The sequence below is a fragment of the Pezoporus occidentalis genome, unplaced genomic scaffold, assembly GCF_034315485.1.
Source record: "Pezoporus occidentalis ecotype Australia unplaced genomic scaffold, CSIRO_AGI_Poc_V1 ctg18, whole genome shotgun sequence".
Lineage (NCBI taxonomy): Eukaryota > Metazoa > Chordata > Aves > Psittaciformes > Psittacidae > Pezoporus > Pezoporus occidentalis.
In genome coordinates this window covers 6,303,162-6,322,140 of record NW_026913640.1, presented here as the reverse complement: position 1 = coordinate 6,322,140, position 18,979 = coordinate 6,303,162, and the positions used below count along the sequence as shown (strand labels likewise).

Below are 18,979 nucleotides of genomic sequence, written 5' to 3'. Positions count from 1 at the left end.
CAAGAATTACTGTCATGGTAAGACATGGGTCTCAACCAGTGGCCTGGTCTCCAAACAGGCAGACAGCTATCCACTCCTTAGGCTGGAAAGAAACTGCCCAGAGCTTTTCTAGTAGACAGAACTCATTATGAAAAGGTGGGAATAATGCTAATCAAAAATCTGAAAGCTTTCCAAATACTGCAATAACTGTTTGAATAAAAAGTTTTCGATACTGATACTTCATAAGTTTATTCTTTTTTTCTCAATCTTCCACCATGTCAGCTATGTTTCACAAGTTATCCTTTGAGTGTACCAGCTGAGAATCAGTTATCTAAAGATGTCATGTCTTACATACCTGCAACTGTTCCAAAATGCTTAGCTAGAAAAGAGACTGAAAGGAAAATATTTTGGTTATAAAAAGCAGAAAAGTGTTGATGCAGAGATGCTTAACTGCCTTTTCAAAGTCTAATATATTGCTCTGCTCTACCAGCTATACATACAAGAAAGATTTTGTGATTAACTATTCCTTAAAAGAACCTGTTGGCAATCAGGTTCTACAGATACTATTTGTAACAGATATTCCGGTATTTGTACTACTACAAACAAATTAAAATGTGCCACAATGCAACATGGCACAGTAAAAGAAATACAAAACTAATCTATTATAGTAATAAAGTTAACACAGGCACTTAGAATATTACTTCACAAGTAGCTAATCAGTCCTCTCAAAGATTATTTTGAGGGTATATTTGATAGCTCAAAGAAGAATGGTCAAATAGAAATGAACCAGCTAAGAGTACCACTGTGTAGCAAGTCTATTACTTGATAACCTTCCAGAAGAGCTGAAACGGATGACATGGTTGTTTACTGGGTCCTCAGCAAGTCTTCACTACAATAAAAATGTCTTGTGAATTAGTAACTAATTGGAGAGTGATCATTTTGGGACGCTGCCATGAATTTTCAGATGATCATCTACAACACAATGTAGAGTCAATGGGAGCTGTCAGATTGGAGCTTCTTGGGAAGGGAAGAAGAATTAATTATTCAAAAACAGAAAGAAAAGTGAATGCTTTAAATCAGCATAATTTCTGAAGCCACAGATTTCCACATAAAAACTCCCTACAGAGTTGGCAGAGATCAAGACTGTACTCTAACCTTGTGGCAATGAAAATGCAATACTAAACAACTATGCTTTCTGTACCCAGTAAGTGCAGTTTCATTGTCTTGGAGATATTGCCTATAAACACAGGCTAAGAGGGTTGGGGTTATTCAACCTGGAGAAAAGCAAGCTCCAGGGAGACCTTATAACAGCCTGCCAGTACCTAAAGGGGCCTACAAGAAATCTGGAGAGGGACTTTTTACAAGGGCATGTAGGGACAGGACAAGGGGGAATGGCTTTAAACTGAAAGAGGAAAGATTTAGATTAGATATTAAGAAGAAATTCTTCACTGTGAGGGTGGTGAGGCACTGGCACAGGTTGCCCAGAGAGGTTGTGGATGACCCATTCCTGGCAGTGCTCAAGGCCAGGCTGGACAGGGCTTTGTGCAACCTGGTCTAGTGGAAGGTATCCCTGCCCACAGTAGGGGGTTGGAACTGGATGAGCTTTAAGGTCTCTTCCAACCCAAACCAGTCTGGGATTGTATGATATTCTAGGACCCTGAACAGACAAGTGGGTTTCCTTGCAATCATTTTACTGTTTTAATCCTGCTTGGAATTACAACAGCATTACTGCCAAATCACACTAGCAGGACAGTACTTTTAGGTCTGCCTAGAAAATGAGAAGGACACTGACTCACCCAGCACAGGGAAGTACACTAAAAGCAGATACTGCTTGGAAACTAAAATCTGAAACAAAGGTCCTGTGGAGAGAGAGCAGAGCAGGAATAAAAATAGTTCCTAAAACCAGACAGTCCATGTGTCTGTTTTCAGTGGAGTTATGAATATAGTCTTGTAGCATAACATAAGAGAATTCATATATTGGCTATACAGTGGAGTAATGAATATAGTCTTGTAGCATAAGAGAATTCATATATTGGCTATACAGTGGAGTAGGTATATTTATTAAATACATTTTATTTAATTTAATCTTAAAAACTGAAGGTTAATTTTTTTCTCTCTTCAGCAAACTCCAAAATAACTATGTTCCCCATCATCTGTGTGGTTCGATCTTTAATGGATTTATTCACAATCTCACCTCCCCCATCACAGTAAGGCAAAAAAGTGTTTCTTCTGACACACTACTTAGGACCTTGTTTATTTATGAAGTTGTTCCACAGTAACTGCATACAACATCTTTTCCTAATTCAGTGTCATAAGCATATGTATTTTAAATTCCCTCCTATCCTAATAGCAAATTAACTCTCACACCAGAGTTACCCAAGACAGCAGAATTTCAGGTTGGCCTCCACTTAGCCACGTCACTGTCACCACCTCCCTTTACAGCTGAGCAAGATCTCACATAGCTTGAGAAGACTCCAGTTTGTGCTACTATAGAAACATAGTAACATAAAACACGGGTTATTGTGATGAGGTCTTGCTGAAAGGACATAATTGTCACTGGTGTTTATGGAAATAGGGTCAGGCTTTTGATGTGATTGAATAAGCTGCACATTATACTATGTGATGTGCCAGTTACACATGGATGAAAAGAAACAGAAGCTCTGCAACACTTACAGGAAACTACCACCACACAATTTGAGTGTATGCATAAACACACATGTACTTTAGTCTTCACCTGGAAAAATTTCTCATCATAGAGCAGGATTTCTACATGCCAACGTATGGTTGCAGCTGTCTTGCTAGATGTTTCTGTAACTTTTGGTAATATTAATGGGCATTAAATACATTTGCTGAGGAAGTATATCCCTCTGTTAGTGTTCACTGTCACAACACCTGCCATTTCTCACAGCAGAACATGGCTTTTGCTCTTAGTTAAACACCTAAGTATTAATATTTTAGGCATCTGATAGCTCAGCACTGGCCCATTTCATAGGGTTTGTTTGCTAAAAAACGCATTTAGGACAACTGCTGATCTGCCTGCAGAACACGATGTAGCTATCCCATAAGTACAGGTGACATGAGTGAGCTCCATGGTAAAGGCTTGAGCCTTCACTGTGCTTCTTAAACCACCTGAACCTGACCTCCAAAATATCAAAATACACCTTTTTTTTTGAAGCAGCGGGTGATATGTAAATAGTGCAAAGCTGATTAAGTATTTCACCTATTGCTACCATGTGTTTTACATGTACCTATAGGAATTACGACTAACCTGTAAATGACGAGAGCTTTTGCTTTGAGCAAAATACAAGCACCTATGTACAATTACAACTGCTCTGTATGACACTTCCCAACAGTTGTCATTGTGGTAAGGTACTAGCACAGCAGAAAAATAGGATGTAGCCCAAAGAGAGTCTTACATCAACACTCCTCTGACAAAAGAAAAACACAGACCCTTTACAGTCAGAAGGGAGTAAGACTAAAAGACAGTCTCTGTTCTTAAGACCAAACAGACAGCATAAAACATAAGCAAATATTTCAGGGGATGTGTAGATGGAAAAGGCATGAAAGGAGTAGTTTCATACCATGAAATAATGTTTGTATTTCAGCTCCTTATGTCCTGGGAGAAGATTCTGTCACTACTGATACACTAAAAATATTTTCCTGCTGATGTGCACAACTGAGCAGCTGAAAAAGGCCACACTAAATGACATCAGGATCATTTGTACCTTTAATCCACTCTAAAGTTGGGACTTGAAAACTTTTGCCCTAAAAATAACAATGCTATTGTATAATCATCCAATTTGTTATTGATAGTTGCTTATTTTTAGTGACTTTAAGGAGGGAGGAAGGAGAAGAACAAGTTCGTCTTTGATGTCTGTGGTTCTAACAGTAAAGAGCTGGAGACTTCTTTGAGAATAATTTAAATCTAATCAATTTAGCTCATCTGATACAACATTGCAGCAATAAAAAGGTTTAGCTGTACAAAGCAAAAAAAAATAAATCGATTAATAAGCAAATGCATAAAAAAGAAGAGGACCAACCATTTGAGTAGCAGGAGGTGACTCGCCATCTCTACGTTCTCTTTTTCACATCATCTGCTTTTCTGTGAAGTCCTTTGTACCAGTGCTAAGCAGGTTTAAAACTCTACCAAATACACCCATTACATTTTATACTGTATTAGTACATGTGGAAGCCACATTACAAAACGCAGGAGGGTAGAAAAATCACAACTGGCTCTGACATGAAAAGACATCATTAGACCATCACAGAGGCAGTGTTCTTGACTAAAGAAGAACAACTATAAGCTACTGAAATCCTTTACACAGTCTATGAAAACAAACCTCTGTAACCCAAACTAAAAGCCGATACTTTAAGATTATCAAAACTCCCAAAAAAGTAAACAGGACTATCAAACAAACTACATGAAATTGAAGGAGGAACCATCTTCTCTTCTAAAAAGGAAAGAAGGTAGAATATTCAGATACAGAAGTGCCAAGAAATCTGCAGTGCATGAACACAGGGTTACCTGACCCTAAGGATGACAAAAGGGTGACTAGCCCTCCCTCCACACCATTCAGCTCAGAAAGGTCTTCAGATTTTGCAGTGCCACCCCACAACAACATCTGAACTCCTTTTCAGCACACAGTGGCTCAGTCTCCAAATGTATTCTTTCACAGTTGGGTTCACACAGCCCAAAGTCCCTCCTAAGACCTGTGTTCGGTCCACACAGACAGCAGCAGGTCTGCACACCAAGCCACATCATGCTGTGAAAAGCAAAACACTCTTGTTCCCTGCCACTATCTGACATCATACAGGCTGGTACTAAGCCACATCAGCACTGATCCAGGTGACCATATAACCATCTGATGGCTAATGTTGACACAAGCAAAGGAAATGGGAAGGGGCAAGGCAGGACCTTCTCTCTGGGTGTCAGAGAGATTTGCTCTGGTGTCTTAAGCCAACTACAATCATATCTTTTAATAAGTCTATGTAATAAGTTACACAAACCTCTATTATGCATTTTTATAGGCATTATGATAATGATAATTCTATGATAGATCAATAAAAATATCTGGGTTGGATGGGGCCTTAAAGATCATTTAATTCTAAAACCCCTGCCATGGGCACAGACACCTTCCACTCCAAGCCCCATCCAGCCTGGCCTTGAACACTGCCAGAGATGGGGCACAGATGAGGATCATATATATACCTATACTAGATAGTATTCTTGTTGCCCTTCAGAAAAATATTCTAAAGAGGAAATACACTGTTCAACAACTGAGAAGCAGTGATCTCAATGCTAAGCAGCACCCCTCAGCTTTCTTCAAAGTATCATCTAGTTTGGATTTCACTCACGTGAAATGAAGGCAACATGTAGAAGTCTAAAGCTGTGTATTGATAAATCCCAGCTGGAAGACCTGGTATGACTGAGGTGCAACTTAACCACCTAGATCCACAAGTATGATTTACAAATGCTGAAGCTTAAACTCTTTGTGTACCCCATGTTCAAGCTAAACACTCTTCAAGTGCCAAGTATTCAGCATCTGAAGGGCTGGCTATGCTAAGGGCACTTAGGCTTGCATTCCAGATGCTAGGACTCAAGCAGATGTGTCGAACTGCAGCTCTGGGAAAGGAGCCTCCCTGTCACAGCTGGACACAGCCCAAGCACTGGACAGTGGAATCTGCTTAACTGTGATTGTTTCCTCTGAATGGCTTACGCTGAAGATAAGTAAAGCTGGATATATGCTAAATCCTACTCCGAAACCTTACCACTTCCTGTGAGCTGGCACTACACACCACCTTCCTTAGCACCCTGCTTACTTCAGCAGCTATGCATAAGTCCCTGAGGTTCTGTCCTTACTAGCAAGCAGCGAGACCAGCCAGAAAAATACTACTAGACTGACCAGGCTGTGCAAAGAAGCCAGAGGGAAGGTGGCTTCTCCTTTAAGCCAGCTCTAGCCTGGTTCCATGAGCTGAACAGCCGCGAGTGGCTGGAAGACATCTTCCAGTTCAGTGTCATCAAAAGCAATCCAGCAGATGCTGTCCAAGGTGCTCTGAGATTTAACCCAAAGGAGAGCTGATCAGGAAATGTGCTTCAAAAAGTACATTCGTTATTCAAGGAAGGAGCATTATACTGCATCCTTACTCACCACAGAGACTGTACTGGCACCTAAATATTTTGCACAGGAAGAGGTGTCTCAGCCTTTTACTGGACCTGTCTGTAAGTCACAGACAATGTCACTGACACTTCATCTATCCCCAGGGTACAACAGAGACCACAAGTGAATTCTGAATGCAAGGGGTCCTGTAGAAGTCAGTGGAAGTCCTCTGGGACCAGAGTTCCACCTTCAAAGTATTCCGTTTTTTGTCTGTTTTCTTATGAACTAGTTAGAAAACATTTTCCTAAATGAAACTCTTGAGAAACCTTGGAACTTGCAAGCTCTCTGCAAGCTCACTGCAGTGCCTGGTGCTCTCACTCCTGACCACAAGACAAAGGCCCTGACCAGCCCGCTGGGCCACAGGGTACCCTGGGCAGAACTGCCCTCTGACCAGATGCTCACCAAAGAATCTTCCTGCCAAAAACTAACAGAACTAAGAAAGAGAATACCCAGACTACGGATCCACTGGAGGCTGCCTACCGCCTGCCCTGACCCCTGCAGCAAGCAGCTGGCCAGGGCCTTGCTGGCTGGGTGCCCTGTGGGGTGTACGTGAGTGCTGGGCCGGCCGGAGGCCCTGTGGGGTGGGTGCCAGTGGGATGCAGCGGCGCTGAAGGGTGGCCGGGCCGTGGGCAGCCCCGCGGGGTGCAGTGCTGGGTGCGCGGTGCCCATAGGCGAGCCGAGCTGTGCTACCCCATCACGGCCCAGCCAGCGCGGGGGCGTCCCCCCGCGCAGAGCCCCGAGGTCGGCCCCAGGGACTCCCCGCCGCGGCAGCCGCCGCACACCCCGGCTCTGTGAGGGCGGCGGGGGAGGAGCAGGGGGAGCGGGCGGCGGGGCCGGTCGGCCGGGCCGTGGAGGCGCCAAATCCCTTCCCCCGACGCTCCTTCCTCCGCCGCGGCGTCTCCTACCGCCGCCGCTCCTTCCCGCCTCGCCTCCCCCGTGCCTCACCAGCCGCGGAGTGGATCTTGGAGGATTTCCGCTGCAGGGACATCCTCAGCGCCGTGTCCAGGCCGGCCCTGTTCGGCATGCTGCGGCCGCGGCGGCAGGCGAAGCCCGCGGCGGGCTAGCGCGGCGGCGGCAGCGGGCTGGCCATGGCCCCCCCTCACGCAGCGCCGCGCTGCGGCCTGGCTGCGGGGGCGGGCGGGGCGCTCAGCCCCCGCCGGATCGGCTCCGCGCCGGGGCCGCAGGTGCGCTGCTGCCGAGGTGCTGCGGCCTCCTGCCCCCCTGCCCTGCGCGCAGGAGTAACCCCTCCGTGCGCGGCGGCTGCCTCTTCGTGCCTGCCGGGCGCGGCACCGCGGCTCGCTCCGCAGTCCCCCCGCCGGCCCCACGCACCGGGGGACACGGGGTGCGGCCCCGGGTGCCTATCGGGCTCCTCCGCTAACGCCCCCAGGGACGAGGAGCGGTGCAGAGCCGTCTCCTCACAGTCCCTGAGGGAAACAGGGGCTTCCCGGGGGACAGAGTGAACGACCTGGCCCTGCCCGGCGTTGTTACCCCGTTCTGTAGGTTATGAACGGGCTCGCTCTGGTTCTCACGTCTCTGCAGCCATCTGCACCTCAGCTAAGCGCTACTCCTCTGGTAACACGGCCTCTCACAACTCGGTGTACCCAGCGTGAGTCATTCCCTAAGGTACGATGAAGTCAGAGCCTGGTTTTTAGGGTTTTGGTTTTTTGAGGTGTCTGTCTGAAACTAGTCTTTTACTGCTATTTTAGGCACATAAAGCCCCTGCTGAGATCAGGATCCCTAACTGTTTCTCTTTCTTCCAGTTACAAGAGCACCTTTCATCATGTGGCATGCTGCCAGCCTCTTCACAAAAGATACTGTTCCTTCTCAACTTAAAATACCCAGTAAATCAAGGATAAAAAAAAAAATAAATGGAGGAAATCGATCAATAAGCCACTTAACTCTTACAGTGCATCGCCTTTCTGTGCGAAATGGTTGCAACTGTGAGAACTTACCTACCAAGGACAGGCAAAGAAGGAATGAAATTGGAGGGGGGGATGGTGGAAATAACTAAAGGGAAGCCTCACGATCCTTACAGATGTTGGTCTCAATTAGGCATAGCTAGCAGTGGTTGCCACATCTTAAGGGGTTTTCTTTGAGCTTCGAGGTAGGATGGTTTAAATGAGACAGAAGCTCCCACAGGATGATTTATCGAGTTTTGGGAAGACCTACTGCATAAGAAATGGTCCCCAGTACATTCAAGGTTTGTGAAAAATGGCCCTAAATCTGTATCTAAACCACTCTACCATATGGAGTTGGCTAGCATACACGATGGAGAATTCAGGTGCTATTTCAAAGATCATAAATAGTGCTAAACCACTGAATCTCGCTGCGCTTTGATGTCCTCACATATAATATGGAAACTGATATTTTCCTGCTACAATTTCACAAGAAGTCTCAAATAGAAACTGTGTTAACAAATCACTTTGCACTTCATAAATGCAGAGTAATATAGAACTGCAGCATTTTACACTGATTTCATCAAGTGCATCATAGTCCACATGCAGATGTTTGCTTTGGGACAGGACTGCTGCAGACATACTTCTTAGCGGTTTACTCTTGTGGATTTTACCACTCAGGGAGAAGGCTGGCCTTTTATGAATCCCTAAGGGCAATCCTGAATTCTGGCGTTCCTGTATGCCTTTCCCATTTTAAGCCCAATGTCGTGGAGGTGGTTATGTTCATGAGCATGATTTTCCCCAGCAGCTTACCCTTTTGCCTCTGCACAAATGATTTTCTGTTGTGGTCAGGTTTTTTGCAGCAGTAGGAATTGCCTGGAGAACAGAGAATGTGTTGTTAGCTAGTAGACAAATGAAAGTGAAGTTCACTTTGGGTTCAAACTGTTAGATCAAAGTCAAGGAAGGTGCTCCAAAAAAAGGACCAAAAATGAATGGCAGCTCATGGTTTCATGTTTACTTTTTCTTTAGAAATTAACCCTCAGGTGACCTGTGTTTACAGCTAGAAGTGTTGTTGACTGTAAGCCACCAGCCCTATCAGCCTGAAAACCCAAGTAGCAGCTAAATGCACTTGTTCCTTCTCATGTGCTGCATTGGCTTTCACCTCTGCAGTCTCAGTGTTCTCAAAGAGTGCCCCAGCCAACACACCATCTGGCTTGCATCTATGCAGGGCTATTTAGTCATGTAAACTTGACTACTTAAGCTCCTCAAAGAGATTTAATTACCCAACCCATACTTACCTCAACAAGCCTGAGATACAGACCTGTAGAAGGCAGATCCCTAAGCATTAGCGACCAGTGATGCTTAGTGGCATTGAAGAAAGAATTGTCCGAGGAAACTGAGTGAGGAGGATGCTCTCAGTAACTGAAAAAGAACCTGAGTCCTGCTCAGCAGGCTTAGGAGTCAGGCCTGCAGGAAAGCTAAGTGTGCAGTCTGGAAGTGACCGTGTTTCTGAAAGCTCACATTCATTAGTAACCAGCTGATGGGTAGCGTATTAGTCCTGCGTTTTGTAGAAAAGAAACAACTTGTTCAGCTGTGCAGGACTCACCTTTGTCATTTTGTTATGCAACTCCTGTCTTTGTCACAGCACTGATGTGCACTAAATTGTGTATTATCAGACCATGAGTCATGGCAGTATGATTCCCTGGGGTCTGTCATAATGGCTCCATGGTTTGAATGATGTACCAAAAAACAGGAGTTAGTAGTTTTCAAATTATGATGTGCTCAGTTTTCTAGTATTTATAGCAGTGTACTTTCAAAGAGCTCAGTGTGCATAATAATTACTTCAATGTAATAAATAAAGCAAAGGCAGGAAGAATGGTCCTGTGGTTAACGTGCCAGGCTGAGAGACAGGATATCTTTATTCTATTTCTGACTGCCAGATACCGTCTGGGACTGTGGGGAGACTGATAAGCCCAAATTTCTAAGAGATGCATCCTTTGCTCCAATTACTAATGATATGCACAGAATTTGGTTCTAAAAAATAAAAAGAAACACATCTTAGAATTTATTATTAGTACAGTGGAAAACTTAATAGCCAAATCAATTGAAGGGCTATCAGGTGAGAAGTAGTTATTACACAAAAATAAAGAAAACAAAGAAAGAAAGTAAAGAATGCTACCACAAAAGAATATCAGAAATAATAATGCAGTTAATTATTCTGTAGACAGACTCTTCCTCTCTGTTCTTTTTTCCCCCTTTTTGGTGGTGCGCTCACCCTTCTGGCACCCCTCGGGACCTAGGGTTGGCAAATGCTGGCCTTCCTCAAGCAATGAGTGTTGGGGCTGCAGCTGGGCACTAGTGTCTTCTCAGTAAGTTCTCTGCTGTTTTCAACAATTACACCTTGCTCTTTCTTAATTTGTCTATGGCTCCATCTTACATGCAATTTTATTATATATGATGCTATTTATTTATGTTACATACTTGTTCTTTGTGTTATTCCCAAACCAGCTTTGCTCAGTTCCCAGGCCTGCTATAGCAGACTACTGGTTCTTTATAGCCCTGAGTTGTCCACTGTCAAGTCTGTGCCTTTTTTTTATAATCCTATGCCTCCTCTAAAGTGTCCAGTGTCCCCGCTTTCAGGGGACTCTGCTGTCATACCAGGCCCGTATTCCTCCACACTACATCATGTTAGTTATAAATATCTCATTCTACACAGTATAATTTCTTGCCACTCTCCATATGAAAGCTACAGTCGTGCCATACAAAGTTAAGCAAAAGTAAAAGAGTTAGACGTAACCACCTACTCATTAGAGATACTGCTGTTACAGCTAAAGAAAGTAAAAAGAAAGCCAAGGACAGGTCAAGAAAAATTCAGACAAAAAGGTCCTGAGGCCTTGCAAAGTCAGTACAGAACCTGTGGCCTCCTACCAGCAATGGTATTATTGGGCTACAGGACTAGAGCCATCCCATGCAAATTCTGCTTGTCTAACTCCACTTGTCTTAAAATAATCCACAACAGACTGTCTCAGTCTTAAACCAACTTAAACTGTGGTGCTTTTCCTTTATTTACATGCATAAGATCAAGCCAGCACGATGAAAATTATATGCTGAGATAACCTGGAAGGTATCTGTCACTCGACTTGCTGTTTCCAGATTCGTAGAAGCAGCTACTTCCAGATCCAGAAGTGTGCTTAGCATCACTCAAGAAACTATATGAAATCCTTTATGGATCTTCTTTGCAAAGATGCTGTATCTCTATAGACTGATATGTGACGTGACATCTATTATGCATGGCCCACCTGTAACCTCTTAAAGTACCCCATACACTCCTGTACTTTCTGTGCAGAAGGGGCTTCACTCAACAATACGCTCTCTTGCAGTTAGCCATAGCCCACAGATTTAACCTGAAGGTGGAGAAAAACTGTGATGAATTGCATATGCATTGGGTGAATGGGAGAGGAGTGGCAGGGTGGAGGAAGGGCAAACCATTACCTGCAGTGTAATGATGGGAAAAAAGGTCAAAGTTTTGGAGATGTAGGCATCTTCATTTTTCAAGTTCCATTCAAAGCTCATTCAAAGCTATACAGTTCTTTCCTCTTATTTCTGGTGGAAATTTTCCTGGTGCTAATTATTTCCGAAGTGGAAAATAATCATCACCAGGCACATCAAGGTTTTCCAGATAACTTTTGAATAATGGCACATGTAAATAAAATTATAGTGAGCAGAATAATCACATTGGTGTGCTGGAAAATGAAATTGGTGCTCATTTTGTAGCAGGAGGTGATTTGTGATTTTCCTGAAAAATACTGAAAAAAAATTAAAAAGATGGAGCCTTTTCTATGTTAACACTAACAAAACCACTGAAACTAAACAAAGAAAAATAATGTATTATTTTCCTAGCATGATCAAGAGTAGGTACTGGTCTAGTGGAAGGTGTCCCTGCCCATAGCAGGGGGGTTGGAACTCGGGGATCTCTAAGATCCTTTCTAACCCGAGCCAGTCTGTGAGTCTGAATCTACGTCTTTGGGAACCCAGACATGCAGAGACAGGGCCGCGCTGCCTGTGCCCTGGGGAGCGCCTTGCTGCGCTCCAGCACCTCGGAGAGCTCCCGCCGGCGGCCGGGGACAGCTCCCTCCGAGGCCGGCGGGGAAGGCCCGAGCTGCGCCGGGATTTGCCGCTGGTCCGGCAGGGCTTTGCCACCGGCAGGTGCCGAGCGGTTCCCGCTGCGCTGCGCGCTAAGGGCCCGGGGAACAGCCTGAATCACAGAGTCATGGAACTGTTTGGGTTGGAAGGGACCTTCAAAGGTCATCTAGTCCACGGGCAGGGACACTTTCCACTAGATCAGGTGGCTCAGAACCACATCAGCCTGACCTTGAATGCCTCCAGGGATGGTGCATCTACCACCCCTCTGGGCAACCTGTGCCAGTGTTTCACCACCTTCATTGTAAAAAATATCTTTCTCACATCCAGCTTGAATCTCCCATCTTTTAGTTTAAAACCATCACCCTCATCCTATTGCAACAGGCCCTTCTAAAAAGTCTCTCCCAATCTTTATATATTGAAAGGCCACAATAAAGTCTTCCCAGAGCCTTCATTTCTCCAGGCTGAACAAGGGCAGGTCTCTCAACCTTTCCTCATAGGAGAGGTGTTCCATCCCTCTGATAATTTTTGTGGCCCTTCTCTGGACCCTCTCCAAGAGATCCATATCTTTTTCCTGTGCTAAGGGCTCCAGAGCTGGATGCAGTACTCCAGATGGGGTCTCACCAGAACAGAGTAGAGGGACAGAATCACCTCCCTCAACCTGCTGTCCATGTTCCTCTGGATGCAGGCCAAGATACAATTGGCTTTCTGGGCTGCAAGTGCGCCTTGCTCATGTCCAATCTTTCATCCACCAGCACCCCAAGTCCTGTGCCAGTACAATTTCAGTCACTTAATTTTGCAGTTGGCTTTGCTTATTTTTATTTCAAATTTAGGTTTATTCTAGCATTAACATTCTGTTTCGGGGCTGTCCATCACATCAGCACTCCCTGCACAGTGCTGTGCAAAGTGCCCAAGCACCTTTGCCCCATCCCCGCCTCCCAGTGGCAGCGCACCGCGAAAAGGAGAAGCCGTTTTTCCCCACGTATTTGTTTCTTGCCCTCTCTGTTAGCAGAACCTGTGTCTCGGAGGTGGAAGCAGCCGCTTTGCGGGGTCACCTTCTGGGACGGGTCCGTGCTGCGGGCTGGAGGCACGGCCGAGCCAGCTCTCGCTCCTTGTTGCCTGGCGCCCTCTCCTGCCCGGCGGCACCGCTTCATCCCGGCAGCGGGCGGCTGTGTCTGACTTGAGCAGGTCCCGTGCGCTGGGCACCGTCCCGGCCGCTGCCCCGAGCAGTCCGTGTCATTCAGCTCGTTCTGCCTCCCCCACTTCTACCGCCATAGAAGCCAGAGGGAATCACATCACCGTGTTTCTGGGGGTTTGGGTGTTTCAAATTGCGTTAGTCTCACGGCGTGCTTCTTATAGTGAGCTGGAAAGCTTGATCCATGTAATGGCCCAAAGCACAGTATGAATGCAGAGGCATAAAGTGAATTAAGTGACTGAAATCAGCAGGGAGGCCACAGTCATCGTTTGAGATTCATGTACAAGTGTCCTGGGTTCAGCAGTAGCAGTCATTTTTCCCCTTCTTGGTAGCTGGTGCAGTGCAGTGTTTTGACTTTCAGCTTGGGAACAGAGCTGATAGCAATGTTTTGGTTTGGCCAAGGACTTTGTGAGTCTCATGGTCTGCCAGGGAGGAGGGGAAGCCAGGAGGAAGCAGAGACAGGACACCTGACCCAAACTGACCAAAGAGGTATTCCATACCACAGCACGTCATGCCCAGGATGTAACTGGGAGTTAGCCGGAAGGGCTGGGAGACTGCAGGGTTGGAGGAGGTATCGGTCGGAGCTTGGTCAGGCTGGGGGGGCAAGTTATCGGTTGGCTGGTGGTGAGATGATGTATTCTCTTCCCTTGTTATTTCCTTTATCATTATTATCATTGGTGGTAGCAATAGTGATTTGTGTTATACCTTAGTTACTAAACTGTTCTTATCTCAACCCGTGGGAGTTGCATTCTTTTCGATTCTCCTCTCCGTCCCTCCGGGAGTAGGGGGAGGGAAAGAAGGGGGGGAGTGAGTGAACGAGTTGCCTGACTGGGTTTAAACCACGACAACAAGGAAAAAAATAGTAATTCAAAATAGAGCCTGAGGACTTGGAGATGTCTTAAAAAAAAAAATAAAGGACTGAGTATTGTGTGCAGTTCTGGTGTCCTCAACATAAAAAGGACATGGAACTGTTGGAACAAGTCCAGAGGAGGGACACGAAGATGATCAGGGGACTGCAGCACCTCTCATATGAAGATAGGCTGAGAAAGTTGGGGCTGTTCAGCCTGGAGAAGAGAAGGCTGCATGGAGACCTCATAGCAGCCTTCCAGTACCTGAAGGGGCCCTATAGGGATGCTGGGGAGGGACTCTTCATTAGAGACTGTAGTGATAGGACATGGGTTAATGGGTTAAAACTTAAACAGGGGAAGTTTAGATTGGATATAAGGAGGAAATTCTTTCCTGTTAGGGTGGTGAGGCACTGGAATGGGTTGCCCAGGGAGGTTGTGAATGCCCCATCCCTGGCAGTGTTCAAGGCCAGGTTGGACGAGGCCTTGGGTGGCATGGTTTAGTGTGAGGTGTCCCTGCCTGGGGGACCAGGGGGGTTGGAACTAATGATCTTAAGGTCCTTTCCAACCCTAATTATTCTATGATTCTATGAATTTTAGAAACCTTTTGCTGAAGTAACCCCAAACTTGGATTTTTACTTCTGTCCCATAGTGAACACATAATGTCAAGAAAACAAACTAAGCAAATGGAATTTAACTATCTGAATAGGAAAAAGGTCTTGGCTGTCATAGCAGGATAGCTCCCAGCTGTAGTGTCTGCACCATGATAAAGGAGCCCAGCACAAGGTGCTGAATCCAGACATGCAATAATTCTAACTTAATCATTGCACTGTGATGATTATGTTTTTTCCTTATGAATAAAAGCTTTTCCCATACAGAATTATGTGTATGTATGTGTGTGTGTGTGTACACAAAGACATAACCTATGTGCTAGGCAAGGACTATTATGATTCTTTACTCTCTGCATGCAAATTACTGTATGCATACCCAAGTGAATGGCTACACATGTGGAGTAACTAAACACTAACTCATACACATATTGGCATTTCTTCTTCTTTAAGTGTTCATATGTACACTGTTAACATTGAATGAATGCAATTAACTGCATTGCAAAATAGGTTTAATATCAGTAAAAGGAATAGTACTGGCAACCAAAGTGCTCTGTTCATGCATCACTCACTCAGATAAGGGCAAGACCTCTGTATTAAAATAGCAGCACAGTGTGCTGTCCTGAGCACGCGTGCTTGAAGGTAAAGGGATGAGCCATTATTAATGTAGCTCAAACCTGTGTGAACTGCAGAAATAGCTCACAGGCTGGATAAGGTATGTCAAATGTTCAGCACAGTAGAACCAGTGTTGTATAAGGAAATCCATTAGAATGGAAGTGGCCGAGATGAAGGCTAAAGGTGAGACAGAAAGGTGCAAGACAAAAATTCAAGTGCTTTTCCTAGAAGTAAAGTAAGTGATATACTGTATCTGTCCCACTTCTCTCAGGACAAGAACTCCAGCTGTGGGTTATAATAAATGATCAAAATGATAGAACAAAGTGATCCCACACACCTGATTATAGCTATTAAACCTGTAGAAGAAGACCAAAGCTGTGTTTGTTTCGTTGTGTGTATGTTTCACTTTTGCATTTCAGACAATTTGCATTACACTAGGGATAAATTTAGTGGTGGGATAAACACCTTCTGGAGTAAGTGCGAATGCCAAGGAGCAACTTGCACTGAGCTGGTGTTTGGTGACCTGGCTCAGATCTCAGACTATGCAAAGTCCAGTGTGAGCTCAGGGACAGAAAGGAAATGGGAGACATTTTGCTGTGAGGTACCTTGTGCCTGCAAAGGGTGGGCTCACCCCCTTCCCCTGTAACCGGGAGCAGGCTACGGGAAAGCTGCAGGATTCTGGGCAGTACTTGCCTGGTGTTGATGGTTTCTGTGTTGCCCTGGGTTAAGCTCAGTCAGCAACTAAGAACCACGCAGCCCACTTGCTCACCCCACCTCTTCCCTCCTCCTGGGCAGGATGGGGAGGAGGTTGCCCAGAGAAGCTGTGGTTGCCCCATCCTTGGCAGTGTTCAAGGCCAGGTTGGACAGGGCTTGGAGCAACCTGGTCTAGTGGAAGGTGCCCCTGCCTGTGGCAAGGGGGTTGGAACTGGATGAGCTTTAAGGTCCCTTCCAACACAAACCAGTTTGTGATTCTACGAAATATGTCACAGACGTGTTGAAACACAAAACCAGTGTGATGTCCTTGTATTAGTTTTGGAGCTATTTGGGACACTGTGTTCAATAAATCCTGACAGGGAGATGATGAAAACTATGAGTGATGCTCCCATTATCCCAAATCTCTCCCCATTTCTAGACATGTACATGATTGACACAAACTTTTCTGTAGTACCAGAGGAAACAGTCTGTTCCTAAGATGAAAGAATAAAAAAAAACCCTGGAAACAGTTGCAGTTGTACAAAAAGATCTAATGAATATGAAAGGAAAGGGAAATTAGAGTCTGAGGAAAGGGGTGAAATTAAAACACTTCTGCCTAGTTTGCAGTTAGTTGGTAACACAGGAATCCATTTCAACATCATATATTATTAAAGAAAGACAATTAGAGTGGCATACAAGCTCTAATACCAGCTAGGAAGTCATCACACATACAAGAAATGGAAAATCCTATTAATTCAGTCTGATCATTCTCTGTATCTTTCCAGGGCCCCTGTCCAATCCAGCACTCTGGGTCATTTTCCACATTAAAGGCTCTGGGTTAGTGCTGCAGGCTGAATTTAATATTTCAGTTGAAATAAATTGCTGTTTTTAAAACTTCTGACCACATTTTTCATTTATTTCCCTAGAAATAAATTAATTTTCATAATGTCGCCAATAAAAGTCCTTTAACATGTCCCTTCTTCCAGAGATACAGCCAGCCTGGTGCCAGCACCAGCAGCTGTGCACCCTGGCGATGACCAATAGAGAATGTCTACTGGTGATCAACCAAAGGTGACTTAGAAGATATTTCCTCTAGGTTGAGGATATTACACTGTTAATCTTAAACATGTCATTTTAGTTTTCTTCCATGCCATACAATTATGTTTATGTAAGCTATATCCTATTAAACACGTAAATAGGACACAGTCAGATGGAGAAATAGATGATTAAAAACAAATAAAGGAAGAAAAAGAAAGTAAGATAGATGAGAAGTAAAATTTCTAAGCGCAAAATAGATACTTCTCTCATAAAAGTATGGAGAAAACTGCCATGAAGAATAACCAAAGTGAAGTAACTCACTAAGTAGATACTTCCTTTAATAGGTTGGGAATAGGATTCTTTTAATAAGATAGGAATTTAGAAGTATGGAGTGAGTCCAAGGCATAATAAAATACAAGAAAATATTTGCTATCAGCTCAGTAAGTGAACTTGACCACTTGGTGCTCCGAGAGAGGCCACGTCTGCAGGGAGAGATAACAGTGGCATGGAGGCTCTAGGATGCCAACCTCAGGTGCCACAGGCAACCTTCACTCTCACGTTTCCCAGCTTTGTACTCAACTTCACAACTGCAGTGACATCTTGTTTCTGCACACTCAGATGTCTTTTCATGTATGCTATGCACCAGTGGTCTGACGTAGAAGAGGTTCATTACCCCAACCTAAGAGCACTCTATTCTCTTGACTGCCATTAACTGTAAGGCTTCATGTCTCTTATACCCCGTAAATATCAAACATTACTTCTTTCATGTAGTCTCTTGTAAGATCTTCCATATATTTTAACCTTTACAATGAGATGACTCAACAAGGCAGACTTGCTCCACGCAAGGCTGCAACCTGACAAGTTTGCTTCCTCAGAAGGGATCATTGTCCCTTTGGCTACAGAGGCACCTGTCTGTGCAGCTGATGAAACTGTTCTTCCACCCCTGCACTGCCATAGCTCCCACTGCTCCTGCCAGCAAGTGCTGCTTCATTTTGGACTGGTAGCACCCAAGCTGTCTGCTCAACAAATCAAACACTATCACATGCCAAGATGTATCCACCTTCTCCTGTTGTAATCACGCTGACACCGGGTTCAGTGAACACATGGCACCATGGTGAGCGTCACAGACATCACCTGCCCATCAGTGAGTCTGTAAGGACCTGCTGGGGCCTGGCTACAGCCCACACTGCTGCTGTGATCCTACTGTAACCTGTGCTTGCGGGGGAAAGCCACCATAAAAACATCCATCTGTACTGTGCCTTCTGTTGTGTGAACTCTGGGTACTAGAGGCTCGAGCTGAACAGACGATAAATCCCAAAAGCTTCTTGCAGCCAGGGCAGGTTCTGGCTCTTCCAGATCAGGGAGGACTGTGAATTGCCCCATCTGGCCATTTACTCAGCTGCAATTAGAGGGCATTCAACCAGATGTTCAGGTGTTCAGTATCTCCCAAGTCTGAACTGCAACCAGGCACTAATGTTGCATTGGCAAGAGATGGATAAGGCCCAAGAGCTGGACCAGCTAGCTGGCCAACTCGGCTCAATACCTGGTGCTAGCTTCTCTGACCCTTCCATTCACCTCTCTGCCTATGCTCTTAGGACCCATGCAATAGTACATGAGGGGACATGCATATCTAGTTGCTCTTTATTTCAGCAGAAGCCTCCAGGAGTCTCCCAAGAGCATCTCAACGCACTTCTGCAGTGTCAGCCTGCCCTCATCTCACACTCCCACTGGTTCTACACCTCAGCTTGGGCCTCAAGGCTGCTGAAGATAATCCCTTTACGCCCCTACCCAATACTTCCTGTGACCTGCTTCC

The 18,979-nt window shown here is 45.1% G+C and overlaps 1 protein-coding gene across 1 annotated transcript in view; it reads right to left on the bottom strand.

Moving 5' to 3' along the window:
- Positions 1–7,249, bottom strand: part of ATP8A2 (ATPase phospholipid transporting 8A2) — a 325,549-nt gene extending 318,300 nt beyond the window's left edge. Inside the window, exon 1 of the mRNA XM_062615166.1 lies at positions 7,083–7,249. Coding sequence (XP_062471150.1) covers positions 7,083–7,161 — 79 coding nt within the window. The 5' untranslated portion in view covers positions 7,162–7,249. The remainder of the gene's footprint in view (positions 1–7,082) is intronic.
- Between the last annotated feature and the right edge of the window lie 11,730 nt (positions 7,250–18,979).